This window comes from Kryptolebias marmoratus, linkage group LG10, assembly GCF_001649575.2.
Source record: "Kryptolebias marmoratus isolate JLee-2015 linkage group LG10, ASM164957v2, whole genome shotgun sequence".
NCBI lineage: Eukaryota > Metazoa > Chordata > Actinopteri > Cyprinodontiformes > Rivulidae > Kryptolebias > Kryptolebias marmoratus.
In genome coordinates this window covers 6,760,454-6,782,068 of record NC_051439.1, presented here as the reverse complement: position 1 = coordinate 6,782,068, position 21,615 = coordinate 6,760,454, and the positions used below count along the sequence as shown (strand labels likewise).

The 21,615-nt window shown below is 41.7% G+C and overlaps 2 protein-coding genes across 2 annotated transcripts in view; one reads left to right on the top strand and one right to left on the bottom strand.

The window, feature by feature from the left end:
- arg2 (arginase 2) overlaps window positions 1-1,603 on the bottom strand; it is an 8,341-nt gene extending 6,738 nt beyond the window's left edge. The window contains exons 1-2 of the mRNA XM_017418436.3: window positions 1,265-1,603; window positions 1,096-1,168 (exon numbers count right to left, since the gene is read on the bottom strand). Coding sequence (XP_017273925.1) covers window positions 1,096-1,168; window positions 1,265-1,378 — 187 coding nt within the window. The 5' untranslated portion in view covers window positions 1,379-1,603. The remainder of the gene's footprint in view (window positions 1-1,095; window positions 1,169-1,264) is intronic.
- A 5,495-nt stretch (window positions 1,604-7,098) lies between these two features.
- rbm25a (RNA binding motif protein 25a) lies at window positions 7,099-20,557 on the top strand. The gene is made up of 18 exons (XM_017418638.3): window positions 7,099-7,293; window positions 7,559-7,673; window positions 8,546-8,595; window positions 8,705-8,872; window positions 11,192-11,249; window positions 12,920-13,080; window positions 13,197-13,391; window positions 13,870-13,950; window positions 16,069-16,319; window positions 17,365-17,476; window positions 17,563-17,652; window positions 17,765-17,838; window positions 17,926-18,076; window positions 18,161-18,731; window positions 19,239-19,543; window positions 19,660-19,758; window positions 19,929-19,976; window positions 20,137-20,557. Exons 2-18 carry the CDS (start codon window positions 7,571-7,573, stop codon window positions 20,227-20,229), a joined length of 2,610 nt encoding a protein of 869 aa, XP_017274127.1. The 5' UTR covers window positions 7,099-7,293; window positions 7,559-7,570; the 3' UTR covers window positions 20,230-20,557.
- The last annotated feature ends 1,058 nt before the right edge of the window (window positions 20,558-21,615 follow it).

Sequence of the window (21,615 nt, the reverse complement as noted above, 5' to 3'; positions counted from 1 at the left end):
CCCACCCCCTGCCCCAGATCAGGTAATTATTGTCTGCTTGTTATCCAACCGTTATCTAATCTAATAGTCGTACTCCACCTCCCTCAGCGGGCCCACAGGTGCTAAAATAAAAAAAACTAGTGTCCATAAGAGTCGTCTCTTCGAGTGATGGATTCGAACTGTCAAAATATATATATATTTTTTTGTTTGTTTGTTTTTTTAACAACAAAAGAAGTCTGAGAAGTCGGTGGAGGCGATGACTTGCACTGCCGATGTGACCGAGTTACTGCAGCGGAGTGAGGACAAATCCAGGACAGTGGGAGGGTTCCACCAACGACTAACTAGTTAAAACAGATCAAGTAGGAGTTAAAAAAAGAAGGGTTTTAATTTAACACTCAGACTGTCTCTGATCAGGACCATCGTCCGCTGGGACAGAAGGGACAGTCTGACAGAGTATAAGTCTATTGGGACAGAAGGGACAGTTTGACAGAGTATAAGTCTATTGGGACAGAAGGGACAGTTTGACAGAGTATAAGTCTATTGGGACAGAAGGGGCAGTTTGACACAGTATAAGTCTATTGGGACAGTTTGACAATGAATAAGTATACTAGGACAAAAGGGACAGTTTGACAGAATATAAGTCTGTTGGGACATAATGGACAGTTTGACCGAGTATAAGTCTGTTGGGACATAATGGACAGTTTGACAGAGTATAAGTCTGTTGGGACATAATGGACAGTTTGACAGAGTACAAGTCTGTTGGGACAGAAATGGACATTTTGACACAGAGGGCGCTCCTCTGCAGCGACAGAGAGGAAATAAATCAGACACCTCTTTCTGAGCACGTGCAGGAGACACGAATGACTAAACCTTCCATGTGTCCCTCAGATGGAGGAAGGACAGAAACTCTTGTCTCGCGGGTTCTCCTCTCTGTTCTGTGATGGACTAACTTCTCCTCAAACTTCCTGTCTGTGTTCCGCCGGTGATGTAACCGGAGGTAGGAGCTTAAGCCTCGGAACCGGGAACAGTTACATAAGGCGGCGGTACCGGCTGTTCCCGTCCCTCTCTCACCCCCCCTCCTCCTCCTCCTCCTCCCCCCACCCATCCTCCACCTACCTAAACTGGACAGCCTCTCGATGAGCCCAGCATCTCTGATCACCTTTGGGCCGAGCTCCACGCCTCCTCTTTTCTGTCAGGGGCAATGAAACAAATAAAATAAATTAAAATAAAAAACTGTCGGTTTGGTCACAGTGTGTCACGAGGAAGAGAAACCGGGGGAACTCACCTGTCCTCTTGAAAACGGGGCGCCCAGAACCGCCACAGACTGGGCTCTGGTCTGCTGGCACCTCTGTCTGATCTGGGTTCTGACAAGACGGGAAAGCGGTCCCCTCAGAGCCATCTTCCTCCCCAGTGATCGGTACCGGCTCCGGGCAGAGTTCTGATGAAATGTTGCGCCACCGGATGCTGTGTGTGTGTGTGTGAGAGAGAGAGGCGGGTGATGGGAGGGAGGGGGGGGTCTTCTGGTTCCTTAAAACCCACAGATGATCAGGTCAGTCAGGTTCTGGTTCGGACTCAGTCCCACAGAACCCAAATAAATGCCGGGTCTGTCAGTGTCTAAACTTGTTCAGGTGCTGCGCAGAAGCGCACGCTCTTTTTAACCGGCTCTTTGACGTCACACGCAGCAACACACCTTTAAGTTGACCAATAGGCGGCGGGGGTGGGCGTGTCCTCGGTGTGGGCGCGGCCTCCGAGCGGACTTTTTTTCTTTCTTTGTAATGAGTCGTGAGTCTCGGAGCCGCTGTGTCATGCAAGTGGAAAATTCCAGAGCGGAACCGGAGCGGTACCGAGCCGGCCTGCTCCCATTACAGAACCGAACCGGGTCGGTGCCGCTGTCAGACTGCTGTTTACACACAGCGTTATTCCAAAACAAACAGATTTATTCTTCGTTCCGTGAAGAAGTGCTTATCATCCGCGGAGGTTCAGGTTTTAGAGTTTGCAGCAGTTTTGGTCAAACCTTGAAACTCTCATATCAAATATCAAATATCAGATTATGTGCTGAGAATGACTCTCAGCTACTACCACACCAAACTTTAGCACAATTTAAGCAAATTATAGCCTTTTTTATGTGTGTTAAGGTCAGTGTGGCAGCAAAATGAGACTGGGTTAACCCCAAAAGTTAATCAGTTGTAAATGTACATCCAATGATTATTTTCTGAAAATTTAGTTAAAATCTGTCCAGTGGTTCGTAAGATATTTTGCTAACAAGCAGTCAGAGTTGACTCCAAATAGTTGATGGCAAACTTTTAAACAAAGACCTTGTACAATCTGTAAGAAATCAGAATATGTGCTGAGGATCAGTCTCAGCTACTACCACACCGGATTTCAGGTTGATATCTGTAAAACTGACCGAGTTATAGACAAGTTTGTGTTTTTAGGGCCAGTTGGCTGTGGCAGCCATCTTGAACTGGGTTGACTCCAAAAGTTAATCAGTTGATTACTTTTTTATTTTGTGGCTTTTGCAGCATGAACATTTTTAAAATAAGAGACTTTATAACACTCCAAGCTGCTGTTTCAAATAGTATTGATACATTAATTTAAAGATTACGTAACATGAAATTAATGCATTCTTTTATTTTCTTTCTCTGTGTTTATACTTTCACCTGTTTTTTTTACACGGTATAGTAGGGGAGACCAGGTATGGTTGTAACATAGGGAGAGTTGTAACACCACCAGTTCCACCAATCAGGGATAAGATAGGAGTTACATGATCATTTCAGTGTTTACCCGCTTCCTCCCCAATCCCATACTGTGATTGTCAAGGCTGGAAACAGGCACATGCAGATACTAAGGAGAAAAAACGGAATTTGAGGTAAGAAAGTAAATTTTTTGACCATGACTATATTTTGTTTAGTACTTATACTGTTGCAGATAAAACCATATGACTTACATTAGATGAAAATGTAATTTCTCAGGCAAAATGTGATGCATTTTCCTGTGCTAATTTCAAACCGCTATGCTACTACAGCTAGCTAAACATGGCAGACAGGNGGGTTGGGGTGGGTTGTAACACATCTTTAAAAAGTGTTACAACCATCCCCTTACATACAACTAAGAACATTTTGATTTTAATAATTTTACAGAATGCCAAGGCAGTGGATACGAAAGACTGATAGGCGTGTGCCTGCAGATGTTTTAAAAAAGGCATCTGATGAGGTCATAAAGAAGAGCAAGTCAGTCAGATCAGTTGCGAAGGCGCATGGGATCTGCCATGTAACACTGAGCAGATACTGCAAATCACTGCAGAAGCTGAGAGAACAGGGGTCCAGTGATCTTCCCAGTGTAGGTTATGAGGTGCAGGAGGAAGTATTGGCTGACTATTTGACTCAGGCAGCAGACCTGTATTATGGCCTGACTCCAAGTGAGGTAAGCATATGACAGGTTAGTCACTGGAGACAAGAGAAGAATTGAATACCAGCGTAGGTGTTTTCTATTCCTCTTTCTTTTTGGTCAGAAAATTTGCATATCGACTGGCAGTAACATATAATATCAAACACCCACAAACATGGGATGAGAAGCAGATGGCAGGGCCTGACTGGTTCACATTATTTATGAAGCGGAACCCTAGCCTGTCAATAAGGAGTCCTGAGGCAACCAGCCTTACACGGGCCACAAGTTTTAACCGCCAAAATGTGGAACGTTTCTTCAACAGCCTTGGACAGGTCATTGAGAGATACAACTTCGACAGGAGCGATATATGGAATGTAGATGAAACTGGCGTAACAACAGTTCAATCACCAGACCGTGTTGTTGCTCGTCGTGGTGTCAAGCAGGTGGGTGCGATGACATCAGGTAAGAGAGGTGTGCTCGTGTCAGTAGCATGCGCTGTGCAAGCGCTGGGAAATGCAATTCCTCCCTTCTTTGTATTCCCCCGTAAAGGTTACAAGGAACTCTTCATTCAGAGTGGGCCAACAGAGAGTGCAGGAAGTGGTAATGCCTCAGGATGGATGCAAGAGGAAGACTTCCTCTTATTCCTTGCTCATTTTGCAAAACACACAAAGGTCAGCCCAGAGAAGAAGGTTTTACTTTTGCTGGATAATCACTGTTCACATATATCTGTTAAAGCTATTGATTTCTGCAAAGAAAAGGGAATAGTGCTACTTACCTTCCCCCCCACTGTAGCCATAAACTTCAGCCACTGGACCGCAGTGTCTACGGCCCATTTAAGAAAATGGTGAACGCTGCAAGTGATGCCTGGATGTTCTTGTATTGTTCTTTTAATTCACTAAACCTCTTTTTGAAGCATATCACATGGTGTGGCCTCTGTTTTTGCTTCTTTTGTCTAATTGTTACAACTTACACCAGCAGGTGTTACAACCTACCCCGGTAGCAGGGTAGGTTGTAACAAAGGAACACCGTGTATTTGACATGAACTCATGAGGTCTGTGATATTCTTGCAGAGGTTTGAATTGGTGCCATTTGTAGTAAACAAATGTGGGTATTTTGTATAAAAGTTTGAGAACTCTAGCTTAAAAATTCTGTGAGTTAAAGGTGCTGGAGCAAAAAGTGTTACAACCATACCCGGTCTCCCCTATATTATGTTCTGCTTTACAATTAAGTGTATTTTTGCCTTTGCTTTGCTTTAAGAGAAGCACAGTGATCCACCAGTTCTAACATCATGCAACTGAAAAGAAAAGTATAGGAGCCCATTTCAGCCACTGAAGAAAAAGAAATATCCTCTAAGTCATAGTTACAAGACACTAATTATGACTTAGCATGTCAGAAATATGACTTTTATATACTTTTATATCTCATAATGAGATAGCATCTCATAAGACTTGGCATATCATAGTTTGAAACTGCTAACTTATAATTTTGAGGTAGTATGAAGTGACTAGAAAAAAATCTTGCAGAGATTTTGAAGGGCCCTGCCACCACTTGGTGTGTGATTTTTTTCTCTCGCTCTCATTTTGAAAATGTCTAAAAATGAGTTATAGTCACGTTTGTAATAGCTTTAGCAGCCATGTTGAACGTTTTTTTTTTATATTCAGTATATGACTGGTATTGCTCTCGGCTACTACCACACCAATTCATAGGCCAAAATGTTTCAAAATGACTGTTACAGCCATTTTTGTCTTGGCTTTGGCAGCCATGCTAAATAATGTTATCGAGAAGCGTGTTTTTACAGAAAGGAAAATCTTGAAGTGGAATTTGTAGTTTAGCAACCAAAATAAAGCTTAGAACACAAATGAGTTATATTGTACTTTGCAGCTATAAAACTTATACGAAAGAGACTGGTGACTGGGAACAAGTGTTCTTACTGTTTCTATAACCTGCATTAACAAAGGTAACACTACTAAGAACAAGGAAACTCACGCAGTTTGACTAAAGTAAGGTATTTGGCGCCATCTAGCGTCTGAAAACAGAAAACGTCTCTTCCTCCTGCTGGAAAAAGGTCAAATTTACCCAGAGTACGTTTTGTGAAGCGAAATTTGCTCTTCCACGTATTTTACACGAATTCATACCCCCTGGAGTGACAGTATTTAATAATATTTTATTCCTACAAACAACACTGAACAGTAAGTGTACAATAAAAATATATAACTAACATTTTGCTCTGTTCAGGGCTGCAATCCTATCATATTGTTTATGTGGTAGTTTACTACATTAAAATATAATCAAACTGAATCAGAGAAAATGTGGGTTATGTGGCCGTTGAATGGTGGGTGGCACCCTTTCTTTTTGTTAAAGTTGTTTAGCTCTCTGGATCTAAGCAGTCAAAGAGAAGAGACACGACTCGAACTGCCAGAAAGTGCAGCTGATCTAAAGGAATAAAAACAGCTGAAATTTCTGTCAAACAGCACTTCATTAACTCGTTCTTTACACCTGAAGTACGTGTTGTTTGCATGTTAAATAAAATTAAAAAAAAAAAAAGAAACATGAAAATTTGACACGTATTTATCAGATTCACAACAAGCAAACAACACATCCAGAACGTTAAAGTCACATCACAAGTCAGCTGTCTGGGGGACATACAGAAGTGTTGTCTTAGAGGGAACCAAACTCATGTTGACCCCTTCTAAAGGTTCCAAAGGTACGTCTCACAGCGCATTTAGAACCAGCGACAGGTCTCACTTTTGGCACCAGTGTTTTGCATGGTGGCCTTTTTCACAGAACCCCTTTCATGGACCGCAGCACCACAGGATGGGAACCAGGTGACTTTCTATTCCATTTGACATGACTGACAGAGATGGCTAATAAATACACTTTGATTGTAGAAAAAGAGCAACCTTTTTTTTTTCCAAAAATCTTGTAGGAACATCAGCTATGGAGCTGAGAGAAGGAACAGTGTTCCTCTCGTGACACCAAGCTTCAAAAAACACACAATTACCAGCATATAAGCTCAATGTGGACCCAGTGTTGGTGCACTGAATCATGTCATGTCAATAGAGTTGTACAGATAGAAAAATTATCATACAAATACGATAATTATCGCACACCTGGCAACGCTACAGCATATTTATAACCTCAGGATTGCCGGGCCTCCTGGGTATGCAGCATTTTCGTTGACCTTGGCAACCTTAGGTTGGTTGCTAGGGTGCAAGTCCCCATATTTATGTGTTGTACCAAGTATGCCGACCGAAAGGGAACAAAAAAAGTAGCAGAAAAAGACAAAAATGGAGCAAGTACGCTAAAGCAGATTCCAAAGAGAATAAAGTTTTTGAAGGAATTAAGGATATCCCAATGTATTTCTATAGAGAACATGTTTGTACATATTGTTAAATGTTTCGAATAGTATAAAATTCCCCCCCCCCGCCCCCAAGAAAAAAATAAATAAAAAAAAACAAAAAAATTAAAAGTCACTCATCTGCTGAATGAGCTGACCGTTTTGAAATGTGTGTGTGGCTAAAATACAACCAAGTCGCAGAAGTAATTAGGATGCAACAAAAAAAAAACAACGTACGAACCTTTTTTTTTTAAAAAAAACAACACATAAAAACAATGCTATGGGTGCTGAATCTGAATTCTGAATGCATCTTTTTTCTGTGACGTTTTCAATGGAAGGCGTGCCTGACAGACAACGCTCAGGGTTTAACGCGGCGGAAGGCAACGCTTTCCCATGATTCCTTTCGAAAAGAATAGCTCCCTGTTTTTCTCTGTCCATACTGGGCTCTTGTAGCCCACGGGTGACGAAAATAACTCCCGCTTTTAATCGCCACGTTTCCGTGTCTTCGGTGTTTAATGGCTTTTTTTATGCACGTAGACAAGCAGCAACACTGTTAGCGGCTGGGTAATCTTTTCTACGCCGACCTGTAGGTGGGTAAAGCCGTCCCTGTCTGCCGCAGCTAACGTAGCAGGACCACAGTTAGCTAGTTTGAGCTAATTTTTGTAGCGCGTTTACGCCGCTGAGTTTTTAGATGTGCAGGTATCCTAACAGGGCGGTGTTTAGTCTTATTAAACAGTAGTGCAATTAACAGCATATGCTAACATTGTTGTAAACGGAGTTATTTATTCAGCCTCCGAGAAGACTAAAGTATCCTGATCATGATTCATGGTGTGGTCGAACATTTCTCCCCTGTAGGTTTTCTTCAGGATGTCCTACACTCCTCCGATGAACCGCCCGCAGATCGGGATCCCGCTGCCCCCCGGGATACCCCCTCCCCAGTATGCAGGCTTTGCCCCTCCAGTCCCGCCAGGTACCGAGCTCAAACGTCACCTGGCAGCCGTGCCGGAGTGGCTCTAATAGGAAGGGCCGCTGTGTGTTAGCAAAATATCTCATCGGGTGTGCAGCGGCTCATTGGGTTCTGGGAGTCGATCCATTTCAAGATGGCTGCCACAGCAAGATGACCTTAAACACACACAAGTGGCTTGAACTCATGTTTGATTTACTTGAGATGTGGCACATATTCTGAGAGCACGAGATCTGTGTTTGAAATGTCACCATTTGGAGACAGTTCCGTCTGTTAGCCAAATACCTCACGAAGCACACGATGGATTTTAATGACACTTTCAGGAAATAATCATCAGATGTACGTCTGCAACAGATTCACTTTTGGAGGCGACCCAGTTCAAGATGGCCACCGCAGCCAACTCACCTTAGAAAACACAGAAATGGCTGTAATTCAGCCAGCTGTACATATTTGGTGCTAAAATTCGACGCTGCAGTAGCTGAGAGTTACACCTAACACACACTCCAAATCCTAACGGATCACGTGACATCTTTGCTTAAAACTTTGCCTTCAATTGTTGGAGTCGACCTTGTCTGTTAGCAAAATATCTTATGAACTACATGGTGAAATTCAATGAAACTCTCAGAGAGTAACCATTGGGTATACGTCTACAACTGATTACCATTTGGAGTCAGTCCAATTTAAGATGGCCGCCACAACTAAACGACATTAGCCAATACAAAAGTGGCTTCAAGTCTGTCAGTTTTACAGATACTGAGCTAAAATTTGGCATGAAAGTTGCTGAGAGTATTCAACATATATCCTATTAGGACTGTAATTATTGAGTGTTTTCAAGTGACTCGAGGAATAAATGAGAGTTCTTTTGTTTTTATTTTCAGGTACTCCCATGATCCCGGTCCACATGGGTGTCGTGACCCCTGCGCCCACAGTGAGTCTGCAGCAGCGGACCTTTGTTTGTGACTTGCCCGATTTGCATACACGCGTTCAAAAAAAATAAGCACCAGATCCAAAATCTAAACTGTGCGTTGCTGTTGCAGGTTCTCGTCCCAACCACCGTGGCTCTGGTGCAGAACCCTGTTAGTATAAAGAGAGACCCCAGCATCAGAAGCAAGGACCCGGAGGACGGCGGGGGCCCCACCACCACCGTGTTTGTGGGGAACATCTCTGAAAAGGCTTCGGACATGTTGGTCAGGCAGCTTCTAGCGGTGAGCTCTCGACACACTTAGGGCTGTCACAGTCGACTAGTTTTCTGTTTTCATTGATTGATTCATCTGAGCGATTCATTTTCCTCTACAAGTCCTAAGCAAGAATTTTAATTTAGTTCATTTTATTCTTAGCAGCCAGCTTTGGCATTTACAGTATCCCATAAAATAAAATAGAAACAAAGACTTGAAAATTAAAGTACAAAAAACAAGTTCCAAGAGCCAACGCCAACATGATAAATGAATAAACTGAACTTCTTCTTCTTCGTTTAGTTAAAAATAAAACAAGGCCTGAGTATTCAGCATGTTGTACTGCAGCAAACTGGTGACAAATCCTGTTTTTGTAGGAATTCAGCCTCTTGGAAAGAGGAGAGTAACAAATACATTTCTTTAAAGGGGTGTTTGCAAAACGACCCGTTTCAAAAACCTCGGAATTGTTGCGTCACAATCCCCGTTACCTAGCAACCCCAGTGTAGCTCCACCCACTTCATTACAAGAAGACCATCACGTTAGTTCTGCTGGTTTTACTGCTGAACAATGTCTGCTGGAAAAGGACAATGTTTTGTTGTCGGCTGTAATAAAGAACATGTGTCCATGCATGTTCTCCCAGTCACAGAGAACAGAGCTGTGTGGCTTCATTTTAGTTTTGATGGCAATGTCTCCATGATATCACCAAAGAAAGTTGTACTTTGAACAGCTCAGCTGTCCCAGAAACACGTCTCTGTTAAAGTCACGGAAGGTTTGTCTAAACTAACATTAGAACTATGTTAATAAAAGAGAAAAAAGTTTTTAAAAAAAATAAAACTGATCTTTACCAGGCGGCCGTCTGGACACTTTTCAGGTTTGGACCCGCTGATTACCCTTGTCCAAAATCTGAATCCTCAGAGTTTGAATTAATGACGATATAAATGTGCGTCAGATCAGCAGCGTTTAATCCTTCAGAGAGTTTTTATGTTTTCAGACGGGACACTGAGTTGGGGGGCGTGACCAACAGCAACTTGTTTGCAAAATAGTGATGTAGCCCTAAAACCGCTCATTCTGAAATGAGCTCAAATCTCAATATCTGAGAATGATTTTGTGTATTAAATGCCATGAACATGTTTTATACAGCCCACAGACCTATCCTGACTTGTACAAGGAAGCATCATAGGTCCTCTTTAAATTGTAGTAATGGAGGCAGGGCTTCCATGATTAGTCGCTGTCATCGACAACAAAAAAACTGTCAATTCAGATTATTATTATCGACACATCCAAAAAATAGTATTTTTTTATAGCTGCAATACACAACTGGGACATCTGGGGGGCAGTATTGTCTTTTGTTTGCCAGGATTGTCTGCTAATAAAGAAGAACAGGGATTAGGAGAGGGGTGAGACTTTCCAAAGTGTGTTGTTTTCACTGAAAACAACAAAAAGAAGATGAAGGCAGATTGTGCCTCAAATAGCTCTCACTACTTGCTTAATGCAGAGTTGGTGGGGGAGCTCACCATGACCCCTCCTGGAGCAAAGATTACCGCTTTAAGGATGTTTTAGAAGTAAAGTTAGGGCCGTGTTGCCTCGTTTTTCAAATATTTGTACAAAAACATTATCAGTTCAAACAAGGTCTCGTGTGTCGGTCGACCCATGGGAGTTTTTCTAAGGCCGATGCTGATCAGGGGAGCTGATAGCTGATGTACAACACTGTTTGTCTTGGTCAATATGTATTTTCCATTTATTTAACAAAATACAACAAAAAGTGGTTAACTTAAACATATGTTTAACGACCCTTAGAAGAACTTAAAATTAACATACAGAAGAGCATTCTCAGTCAGAAACACTGAATTGTGAGCCACAATAAGCTTGTTTATACACGCACAGGCAGGGCCATTTGTTGATTTTTTTTTTAAGTGGTCAATATCAGCTGATTAAAACCTGTTAACTGATTAATGGGTCTATCTTTAGTCTCACGGAGGAGAACATCACTTGGCGTGTTTGATAGCGTGACCTGTTAGGAGCGGTAAATGTGTGAGCGGGAGATTCTGCAGTATTAGATTATATAATATGATTTATAATAATATTAGTGTATCTAAGTGATAAACCTCTTCCACGTCATATAAATGATTTGAAGGATATTTAATCAGTCACGTGGTTTATTTGACATAATCGTGCTGCACTGCTATCGTGAACTTTTCACTTTTCAGACCAACTGGTGGCCATTTTTGATTTCATATCTGCCCTTTTTGCTTAAAATGACCGATTATTTGCATTTGACTGACTGATGGGTTTCATTAATTTCAAACTACACTGTATAATATATTTCTTCCTGTTTGTCTTTGACCATTATAGAAATGTGGTATTGTTCTAAGCTGGAAAAGGGTTCAAGGTGCCTCTGGGAAACTTCAAGGTAAAAGTTAAAATTATTTTTTTGCGCTTTCCTCACTGGGCTGCGGCTGCTGGAGACTCAGAGTTTTAAGGAAATGGACGAGGTGTCGAAATGGAGCTCTGCACTCTTGAGACCCATGGCGACTCTGTGACTATTCTGTGAGAGGATATGCCCCACAAAATTCAAGACTGAAATGCCTTTGTGAGAAAACTGAAATCATTTTCAGACATTTTGGAGACTTCCTTCGAATGCCGTTTACCACCTAGTTGAGCAGCAGTCTCAGTCCAGTGAGATACGGACTTTAATGCTTTTCAAACTAGCCACAGTTTTTTAAGTCTTTGTTAGTTTTTTTAATGCTTATGAGTTCATGTGTTTCTTATTTTGTTTATTCCCTATTGAAAATGTTCTGTTCTTTTCACAAAAATGATCATCTTTGTATTTTTTGACAAATTTTAAAATTATTTTCATGTAGGTTTATTAATTATGATGATTTTTGAAAAATTACTTTAGACCAGGGGTGTCAAGCTCCAGGCCTCGAGGGCCGCTGTCCTGGGAGTTTTAGGTTTTTCTGCTCCAACACACCTGATTCAAACGGTTTAATCACCTCCTCACCAAATTATCAAGTTCTCCAGGAGCACGGCAACAAGTCAGCCATTTAAACCAGGTGTTTTAAAGCAAGAACACGTCTAAAACATGCAGGAGAGCGGCCCCCGAGGGATGGAGTTTAGACATTTGGGTTACTAAACCATTCGTAGAAAGAAGTTTATTCTGCGATGGACAGACTTTAGATGGTAATTAAAATAGATTATAATCACATTCCCATGGAGCTCCCGCGACACACGTCCTGCCCCATGTTCGCCAACCGAAAGCCCCCGCAATTATTGTCCCCCGTCGCAACGTGAAGAGGAGACTTCCGTCCGTCTGATTCATCATCTGAGCTGGATAACTTAAAAATAAGCGACGTACCGACTTCCATTTTGGAATGCAGATGCGTCTGGGCGTTAGTAAGGTCGCCACTGAAAATTGAGTTGCCATGTCATAATCCAAAATGGCCACCGCCAAATATATGTATACGTTGTGAGCTGGATAACTTAAAAATTAAGCGCTATGTTTGGGGAAGATTGATTTGTGGCGGCCAAGACCACCATTGACAACCTCAGACAGCGAACTCTCACTACAGTAAGGTAAATATAATCTCCCTCCAAATCTTTATCAGCAAAGATGTAATGTAAGGCTTTATTCCTTGTGAAAACTTCCTCTAAACTGTGTTTCAGTCGATCTGAAACACAAACATGTCCGTGGAGCCTGATGGTGTTTGAGTGTTTTATTTGATGCTTTAGTTCTTGGAATAAAACAATATTAATGCCAAAGGACGTATATTTGTATGTCCTGTTCAATTCCAGTTGAGAAAAACACTCACTATTCAAGACCCTCAGCGACCGGGGACATCGGCGTCCCGCTGGTTGATACCTAAAATAGTAATGAGAGAAAGGAGCGTGATTTCATCACATGGTTTAATGGGCTGTTATAAACTTTGCCGTCTCGAGCGTGTTGAGTGCACGCAACACATTAATGTTTGCTCCAATCAAAATGCACGAGCACATTAGTTTCACTGGCACAAATATGAAGCTCAAAATAAACTGATCAATTCTTTTTTTTTTTTTTTTTTTTTTTTTTTGAATGCCTGGTAGCTTTTGGGTTCTGTGAATATAAGGAGCCTGAGTCCACACTGCGAGCCCTCAGACTTCTACACGAGCTGCTCTTAGGCGATAGGAAGTTGTTGGTGAAGGTAGACGCCAAGACCAAGGGTCAGCTGGATGAGTGGAAGGCCAAGAAGAGGAGTGCCAATGGGGTATGACGTTCCCCTGTTGAGTAAAAGACTGATGATTTATTTTATTCAAGTTTTTTTTTTTAAATGTAACTCAAGGTGGTTGTTGTTGTTTATGTTTTCCTGGCTTTGGCACAAAGGGAACCACAGACGTGTCCAAAAACGACGAGGGAGGCGGCGAGGAGGTCCTTGATGAAGAAACCCTGCGCCGGGACCAGGTTGTGAAGGGGGCGATAGATGTCCTTATTCGAGAGTACTCGAGTGAGCTGAACGCTCCCTCACAGGATTCCGACGGCCAGACGCGCAACAAGAAGCGAAAAGAGAAGAAAGAGGAGGTAATCTGCACGAAACGTGGATTAAGTTACCAAAGTTTTACACTGAAATCATCTGATGTTAAGAAATGATGGAGTGGTAGCCATTTTGGTTAAACTTTGAAAATAAGGTGACGTGCCATCTCATGTATGGCTCAGAGTATGTGTTGGGGATGACTCTCAGCTACTACCACATCAAATATTAGCTCCATCCGTAAAACCGGCTGAGTTATAGTTGTTTTTATGTTTCAAAATGAGGCAGCCATCTTAAATCAAGTTGACTCCAGAAGCTGTAGATGTACATCCAGTGATTACTTCCTGAAAGTTTTATCAAAATTGGTCCTGCAGTTCATGAGATATTTTGCTAACAGACACACACATCTACTTTCAGCAGCAGGTGGCAATCAGATTATAAATCCAAGTAATGCGTATTGTTTTGATCATAGTAACTGTTGTGTACTTCATATGTTTAATGTTTTTTGGTGTCCTGTCTTCTTGTAAGGATATCAATGCCATGGAGTTGGAAGATGACAAGAGAGACCTTATTTCCAGAGAGATCAGTAAATTCCGGGACACACACAAGGTATCGTATCAGTCTGCTAAATTACCGTTATTTAACCTTTAAAGAAGAAATCCCTCTACAGGAAGTGGATCTCCACTTAAACACAGTAGTAGTCACTCAGCACACGGACAAGAAAAATTCAGACATTTAAATGTTAAATTCGAAAGAAAGCTAATCTGTTGATTAAACCCCACCAATGTGGTTGAGTTCATTTGGTGTCCAGAGCAAGCTGAGTCTCAGAATCTGAGCTTTAGAAAAAGGTGCAAAGATAGGATGTACATAAGACCCGTTATTTATGTTTTTATTCTTGCTGGGCGCTCCCTTCTGGAGGGTTTGCAGATGTGACTTTTGGGTCAATGTGCGCCTCCAGAGCTGGGGAAAAAAGTTGTGATTTTTAGATGCTTGCTGCACTCTGTCAGATTTGAGTAAAGGTTTTGGACACACAAAGACTGAACCCAACCACTGCAGTAGTTTACACTACAGCAGGGAGCGCCTCTCCACAGTACTCTGTGGTCTGAAGATAAACAAGGTAAGACCTGTACTTTCCCAGAATCAACAGAAGCTGTGTTGCCTTCTATTGAACCTGTTAGGATGGTCATGTCATGGATGACTGAGAATCTACACCAGAAATGCCACACTGTTATCAAATTTATCTACTGACGAAGTAGACAAATTGTTTACGTCACCTGCTTCTACATGTTAATAATAAACTGAAAATTTCTTAGTAAGTTTAAAACAACTTAAACTACGGTTCTGTCACTGAGCTGCAGACTAATCTCAATGAATTACAAACAGCAGGACTTGTTTTAATTTAGTCTTCCATCTGTCACTGTTTACAGCGCCATGAAAAAGCTTCATACCTGTAGAACTTTTCCACGTTTTGTCACTCTGCCGCCACAAACTTCAAAAGATCTGTCTTGGATTTTGTGACAGATCGACACAAAGTAGTGCATAACTGTAAAGTGGAAGGAAATAGGAGTATGTTTTTCAAAACTTGTAACTAATACGAAGCTGAAAAGTGTGGTGTGCATTTATATTCAGCCCCTCAGAGTCAATCAGTTGTAAAGCCACCTTTCTCTGGGATTCCAGCTGTGAGTCTTTTAAGGCTTGTCTCTACCAGCTTTGCACACCTAGAGACTGAAACTTTAGTCCATTCTTCCTTGTAGAACATCTGCAGCTCAGGCAGATTGGATGGAGAGTGTCTGTGATAGGGTTGGGCGATTGGCAAGAAATTTTATCCACGAGCCGTTGTCAGTCCAACCAACGACTCACACAGCTGTCCTTCAGCGTGTCTTTTTCTACATGTGCGGCTTCTTCCACACGTTTGCCGTGTCTCCTATAAATGGTGTAGGGCAGGGATTCCAAACCCTGGTCCTCGAGGAGCCCTATCCTGCATGTTTTAGTTGTTTCCCTGCTTTGACACACCTGATTTGAATGGGCGAGTGATTAACAGGCTGCTGCAGAACTTAAAGACCCGCTGAAGAGCAGGGAAACCTTCCACAAATCATTAAAAATAATCACAATAAAATGCGGTTCAGTATGAAATAAAAGATCTATAGATACACATACGCTTCCATACATTTATTTATGTATATCACAAGTTTTTTTTATGTGTTGCTGCCTTCAAATTCAAAATTGCTTTAATTTTTTTCTAAAAATGGTATATTTGTTAGTTTTAAGATTTAATATGTTTACTGTGTTCCATTGTGGATAAAGCATGGGTTTATGAGATTTGCAAATCATTGCATTCTGGTTTTATTTACATTTTACACACCTCCCATGTTTTTTGGAATTGGTGTTATAATATAACGTACAGTAAGTAATAAAGACGGAGCTTGTGAAATACTGCAGCTCCTACGATTTGAAGTAACAAAGATAGAATTCTTTGTGTTCAAAGCAAAAGAAATGTTGGCCAAACACCAAAGAGGATATTCTGGTGGATGGTTTTTACTTTTACTCCTCCTGCAACACTTCAGTACTTTAGTTCTTCAGGGAATGAGTCCCGGTAGTACGTGAACTTGTTCAGGACAGGACATGCAGTGATGACCTGCCTATGTTTTAAATCTGGCACGTTTTTTTTTTTTCTGCTCTTTGGCACTGGGCGACAATGTCCTTGTTTCTTCTGTCGGACTCCTACAGAAACTGGAAGAGGAGAAAGGGAAGAAGGAAAAGGAGCGCCTGGAGATCGAGAGAGAGAGGAGGGAGAGGGACAAAGAGCGAGAGCGAGAGAGAGAGCGCCGCGACCGCGAGAAAGAGAAGGAGAGGGAGCGGGAGAAGGAAAAGGAGCGGGAGAGAGACCGAGAGCGCGAACGCGAGAGAGACCGAGAGCGCGAGAAGACTAAGGAGCGGGAGAGGAGTCGAGACATCAGTGAAGCTCGCAGCAAGTCGAGGTCAGTGGGTGACGATGTCGGACTGGATTCTTACTCTGTGTTCAACCTTTGGTTTGGCACATGAAATCACTGCTGAAATGCCAAGAGGAAGTAGAATTACCCCTTTGCATTAGTGTAGTTTTGTTAAAATTATTTTTAGCATCCCCTCAAAAGATGACTTGATGACAATATTGTTTTTGCCCATTATCCAAGGTTTTTTTTCCAGATAACTCCAATTAAGGAACTACATCCTCAAAGTAGTGCTGTGTACTAGGAAAAACTTGCAATGTGCAATATTATTCATATAGCAAAGACTGTCAATTTTGATAAACCTTTATTTTTTTCACTCCTGACTTTCTGTTATCACCATTCTCTAAACCAGGTTTGGGAATGAAGACCAGTGAGAGTCAGAAAGCTCTACTAAATATATTATTAGTATTACAGAACATGAATGTGTGGCACTTGAAATATAACGGTTTATGATGTATCGCAGTCCTTTGCGATATATATATTGTGCTCACTGATGTTGACTGTGACAATAAAGTGGTTTAACATGTGTGAGTGCTTAAAATAAGACAACAAACTCAAGAGCGTGGAATCTAGATGGAAAAATCAGATTTTTTTTTTTTTATCTCACCTAAAATAAAGCCTAAACCAAATGGATCAAAACATCAGCGCCAGTAGGGATGTGGAGATGTAGAGACAAAGCACACACGTATTTTGGAAATGTCATAAATTAGTCTTTAATTGAAGCTGTAAGCAGTGATGAATTTGTATGTGTACCCTGTTTGGACATCCGGGTTCCCTTAGCAGCTCTTTTTAATGCTTTAATTGACAGTCCTTATGTTTAGTTGTAGCGCCATTCCATAGCAAAAGTGTAAAAATGGATAAGGCAAAGTGTATCTTTGCAGTTAAAAAGTTTTCAGATATGCAGCTTTGAATCTCGCCATAAGGACAACTGATGAACTTGGTTATTTTGGTGGGAGAGAAAAAATGCTAAGCGTCTATTAAAGCTGATTTGTGACCCATAGAGAGAAACTGAGCAGAAGCCCCCCCTCTTTTGCAGAGAGAGAACCAGAGAGGATAAAAAACGAGACCGCGATGAAGATGAGGAAGACATCTATGAACGGCGGAGACTCGAGAGGAGGTTGAGAGACAAAGAGGCTGCTTACCAAGAAGTATGTGTACGATTAATGTATGTTGAAGTGATCAGGTTTCCTTAGCGTTGTTTGTCTGAGGGCGAAAACTTTGTTTTTGCTTTAAGCGTCTCAAAAACTGGGAGATTCGAGAGAAGAAGAAGGCTCGTGAGTACAGCAAAGAAACAGAGAGGGAGGATGAGAGGCGGCGTGAAATGGTACACAAGATGCACTCCCAACAGAATGAAACCTTTTTTATAATGTATAAAATTAGATCTAACTTGCTAGATTGTTGCAAATGTCAACATTTTTCTGTTTATTTAAACTCAGATGAAAGAAGCCAAAAGACTGAAAGAATTCCTTGAAGATTACGATGATGACAGGGATGATCCAAAGTACTACAGGTGATTATCTTCACTTTGATTTAAAGGCATCAGGTGTCCATTTTCTTTGTCAATACTTTTTTTGTATTTTTATTTTCTAATCCCCAGGGGCAGTGCTCTGCAGAAGCGCCTCCGGGACCGAGAAAAGGAGATCGAAATGGATGAGCGAGACCGGAAGAGAGAGAAGGAGGAGCTGGAAGAGATCCGGCAAAGACTTCTTGCTGAGGGTCACCCTGACCCAGATGCTGAGCTGCAGAGGGTGGGCCCACCTTGCAACTTTCTTTTAAAATGATTTACAGAGAAACTTCTTGTAATTGTGCGTGTAAAATCTTTATCTTTATAGATTGAGGAGGAAGCGGAGCGAAGGCGACAGCTGCTGCTGAACCTTGAACCTGAGGAGGATGTGAGCAAGGAAAAAAATCAGAGAGATAGGGACCGGGATCGTGAACGGAACCGGGGACGGGAACGAGATCGGGAACGGGAACGAGAACGAGAACGAGACCGAGATCGAGACCGGGAACGAGATCGAGACCGGGAACGGGAACGGGAACGGGATCGAGACCGAGAACGAGAACGGGACAGCGACCGTGATCGAGAACGTGATAAGAGAGGGTCAGAGAGGCCCGTAGAACCAAAGTCCCGGGGGCCTCAGCAGCATTCTGATGAGGATGTAGATGAAGGGCAGGGGGATGACTACCGCAACGGTGAGGACTCACAAGAGACCAAGCCTCAGCTCAAGCCCATCATGCGTCCAATCAATACTGCTCCCTCAGTTTCTTCTGCCAGCGGGAACGTGACTCCAAACACGCCTGGTGTCGAATCTCCCTGCGGCATAATCATTCCAGGAGAGAACACTCCTGACGTCCAGCCTTTAGATGAACACCGGCCCAAAATTGGTCTCAGTCTCAAGCTAGGTGAGTGCCACACGAACTGTGAATGCAGGAGACCTACTTCTGTTGAGTTACGGCTAGTCCAGGACTCAGCAGGGGTGGGATTCCTTAAACACCTCATGACTCAATTTGAATTTGATTAAGAGGACTGTGATGTACTTATAAAACAATTATGGATGTATCTTGATGCATCCACAGTGGTGATGATTTGTTTAATTGGTCGACTGATTTTAATCACTCTATATTGGAAAATTTTTAAAAGATCGGCAATTGGCCATATAGTTGTGAAACACTGAAGACAGTGAGTGAAGTAGCTCTAACACCACTTTGTTTTTGGTCCAGTTGTATAGTGTGGGAATTGCTGTGTTACTATTATTAAAATAGGATGATCATGTGGTGTATGGTGAGTTGGACCTGGTGGAAGAGGAGGGAGCTGGACAGATTTTAAAATGGGGGAAGTGTAGGAGCCCTGACAGTCTCTATCAGTTACGACCCGAATTAATCTGTGTTCCTTCTGTTTGTTATTTTCAGGTGCGACCAACAGTCCCAGTCAGCTCAGCGCCGTGAAGCGGAAGAAGCTGGCAGCAGTCGACAGTGTTTTCAACAAGTTCGACGACGAGGAAGCCGATGAGCAGCCTCGCAAAAGGAAATTGGTTCCACTGGACTACGGCGACGACGACAAGAATCTTGGGCTCGACGGAGCTGATATTTCCGCCCCCAAAAGCAGCATCAACACCGAGGAGAAACACAAACACATTAAGAGCCTTATAGAGAAGATCCCCACTTCCAGGCCTGAGCTCTTCTCGTACTCCTTGGACTGGGCTATGGTTGATTCGGTAAAAAGAAAGTCAAAGTCTATTTTTTAAATAAAATGAATAGATACAAGTATTACAGTAATAAGATGATTTGTATTAGAAAATAAGCCAGTCTGATGTTCTTGTGCGTTTTTTAGACTCTGATGGATCGCCGTATTAGACCGTGGATTAATAAGAAGATTATTGAATACATTGGCGAGGAGGAACCCACTCTGGTTGATTTTGTCTGTTCTAAGGTCAGTATTTATTGAAAACAGGAACAACTGTTTTAGACTATGTTATGTTTTGGAATTTTCTTTTTAGTTTGCTTTAGAAAAAAAATATTACATATTTTCAGTAACTTTGTTTTACCCTCTACGTGTTGGTTGTTCATGTGGTTTACTCAAATTACATTTTCTATGCCCAGATAATGGCGCACAGCAGTCCTCAGGGTATCCTCGATGATGTTGCTATGGTAAGCTGAAATATGCTCTGGATGAGGTTCGATTGGTTCCGTTTTTGTAGCGATAATGTGTTTAACAGCTGAATTTTATTGTCATGCCTAATTCTGCCCGTTTTGCGAAGCACTTTGAGACGAAAACCAAGTTGAGTGAATTGATCCGTTTGTGTTTCAGGTTCTGGATGAAGAAGCGGAGGTCTTCATAGTGAAAATGTGGAGGCTATTGATTTATGAAACGGAAGCCAAGAAGATCGGACTGGTGAAATAAAGAATCTCTGACTGATTTTGAGCTTTCAGTTCTACCAGCGAGAGCTTTGTGGTCAATCAGACCGTAAACACCCTTCCATTCCATCTGCAAGGAGCTGCTGCCCTGTGTGTGTGCGTGTGCGTGTGTGTGTTTGTGAAAAGGTCTGAGTTGTGAACAAAAAGGATTTGCACAAACATGTTGCATGGTTGATTGTATATTTCCCTTTTGTTGACATTGTTAGACAAGGACACTTGCATTTGGACATTCTGCTTTGATTTAGTGGCGTTTTTGTGGAGGCACTGCTCAGATATGTGAACTAATAAAAAATGCTTTTCTAAAAAAAAAAAAATCAGGTTAATGTTTCTTATTAATTACTCTTTGTTGTGTGATGGAATCTTCTGTTTGTCACTCTCCGAGAAGGGGGGCCATTGTAGCTTTGATAAGTTGTCTGAACGAACAGTTGGAAAACATTTGTGACGTCTGTGGAGACGTGCATATCTGTTATCTGCTGCAGCTGACACGAACTTTACAGATTGCAGCTTCTAAACCTCCTCCAAGATACAACCTCCACTGATTTCAGTGTGAAAACATGCATGTTTCCAGGTTCAAACTGTTCTACAGCGACCTAATCTATTGTACTTTTGGACAAGATTTGGCATCCTATCCAGAATTGTATGCAAATAATCAAGAGTAAAGTTCAGTGTAGAAATATTAGGATGCACAAGTCAAAAACAACACAAGTGGCAGATAAACCTTTTTATTAAGGGTTCCAATGCATACGTATTAAAGCAGCCTTATTACTATCCTGTTCAAAGTTTTTGTGCTGTCTTGTTTCTCAGCTTTGAAATAAAACGGGCAAATTATTCGCCAAAATGTGCATCTCGACTGGAAATAGTGTACTCTGAATGTTAGTAGAGGTAAAACAGTCAAAATTAGCATTTGCAAGAAAAAAAAAGATCATCAGGGTAAACAGCAAATATTTCTCAAATTTGCCAATCAGTTATGGAAACGCTCCTGAAAAGTTCAGAATATTTCAGCGCAGCTCGTTTGCGTATGATCTTAGAACCTAACCTTTGCTTTACGCTCTCCGCTAGATTTCCTCCCCCAAAATGATTCTGTCTGTCGACTCTCGTCCTTACAGCTTTTAGTTATAAGGACAGTTTCTTTTCAGAAGTGTACTTAGTGTTCGAATGTAAACAAACTTGTAATTGTTGGCAACAAAACCTGCCTCTACTAATTTCCCTCATTTATTACAAATGGTTATTTTTATAATAGATACATGTACAAAAACATCAAATCAAAAACATTGAAAAGTCACCTATTTTGATAGTTTGCTTTAAACTGGTCCCAGAAAGTTGGATTTTACAGGACTGAACTGGCATTTTGATATCTTTTAGGTTTTTACAC

Bases quoted from the DNA above. Each gene is read 5' to 3' on its own strand.
- rbm25a (XM_017418638.3), top strand. From the start codon at position 7,571: ATGTCCTACACTCCTCCGATGAACCGCCCGCAGATCGGGATCCCGCTG. The intron at 8,873-11,191 runs GTGAGCTCTCGA...TGACCATTATAG, and splicing joins TGGTCAGGCAGCTTCTAGCG to AAATGTGGTATTGTTCTAAG. The intron at 19,977-20,136 runs GTAAGCTGAAAT...TTTGTGTTTCAG, and splicing joins TCCTCGATGATGTTGCTATG to GTTCTGGATGAAGAAGCGGA.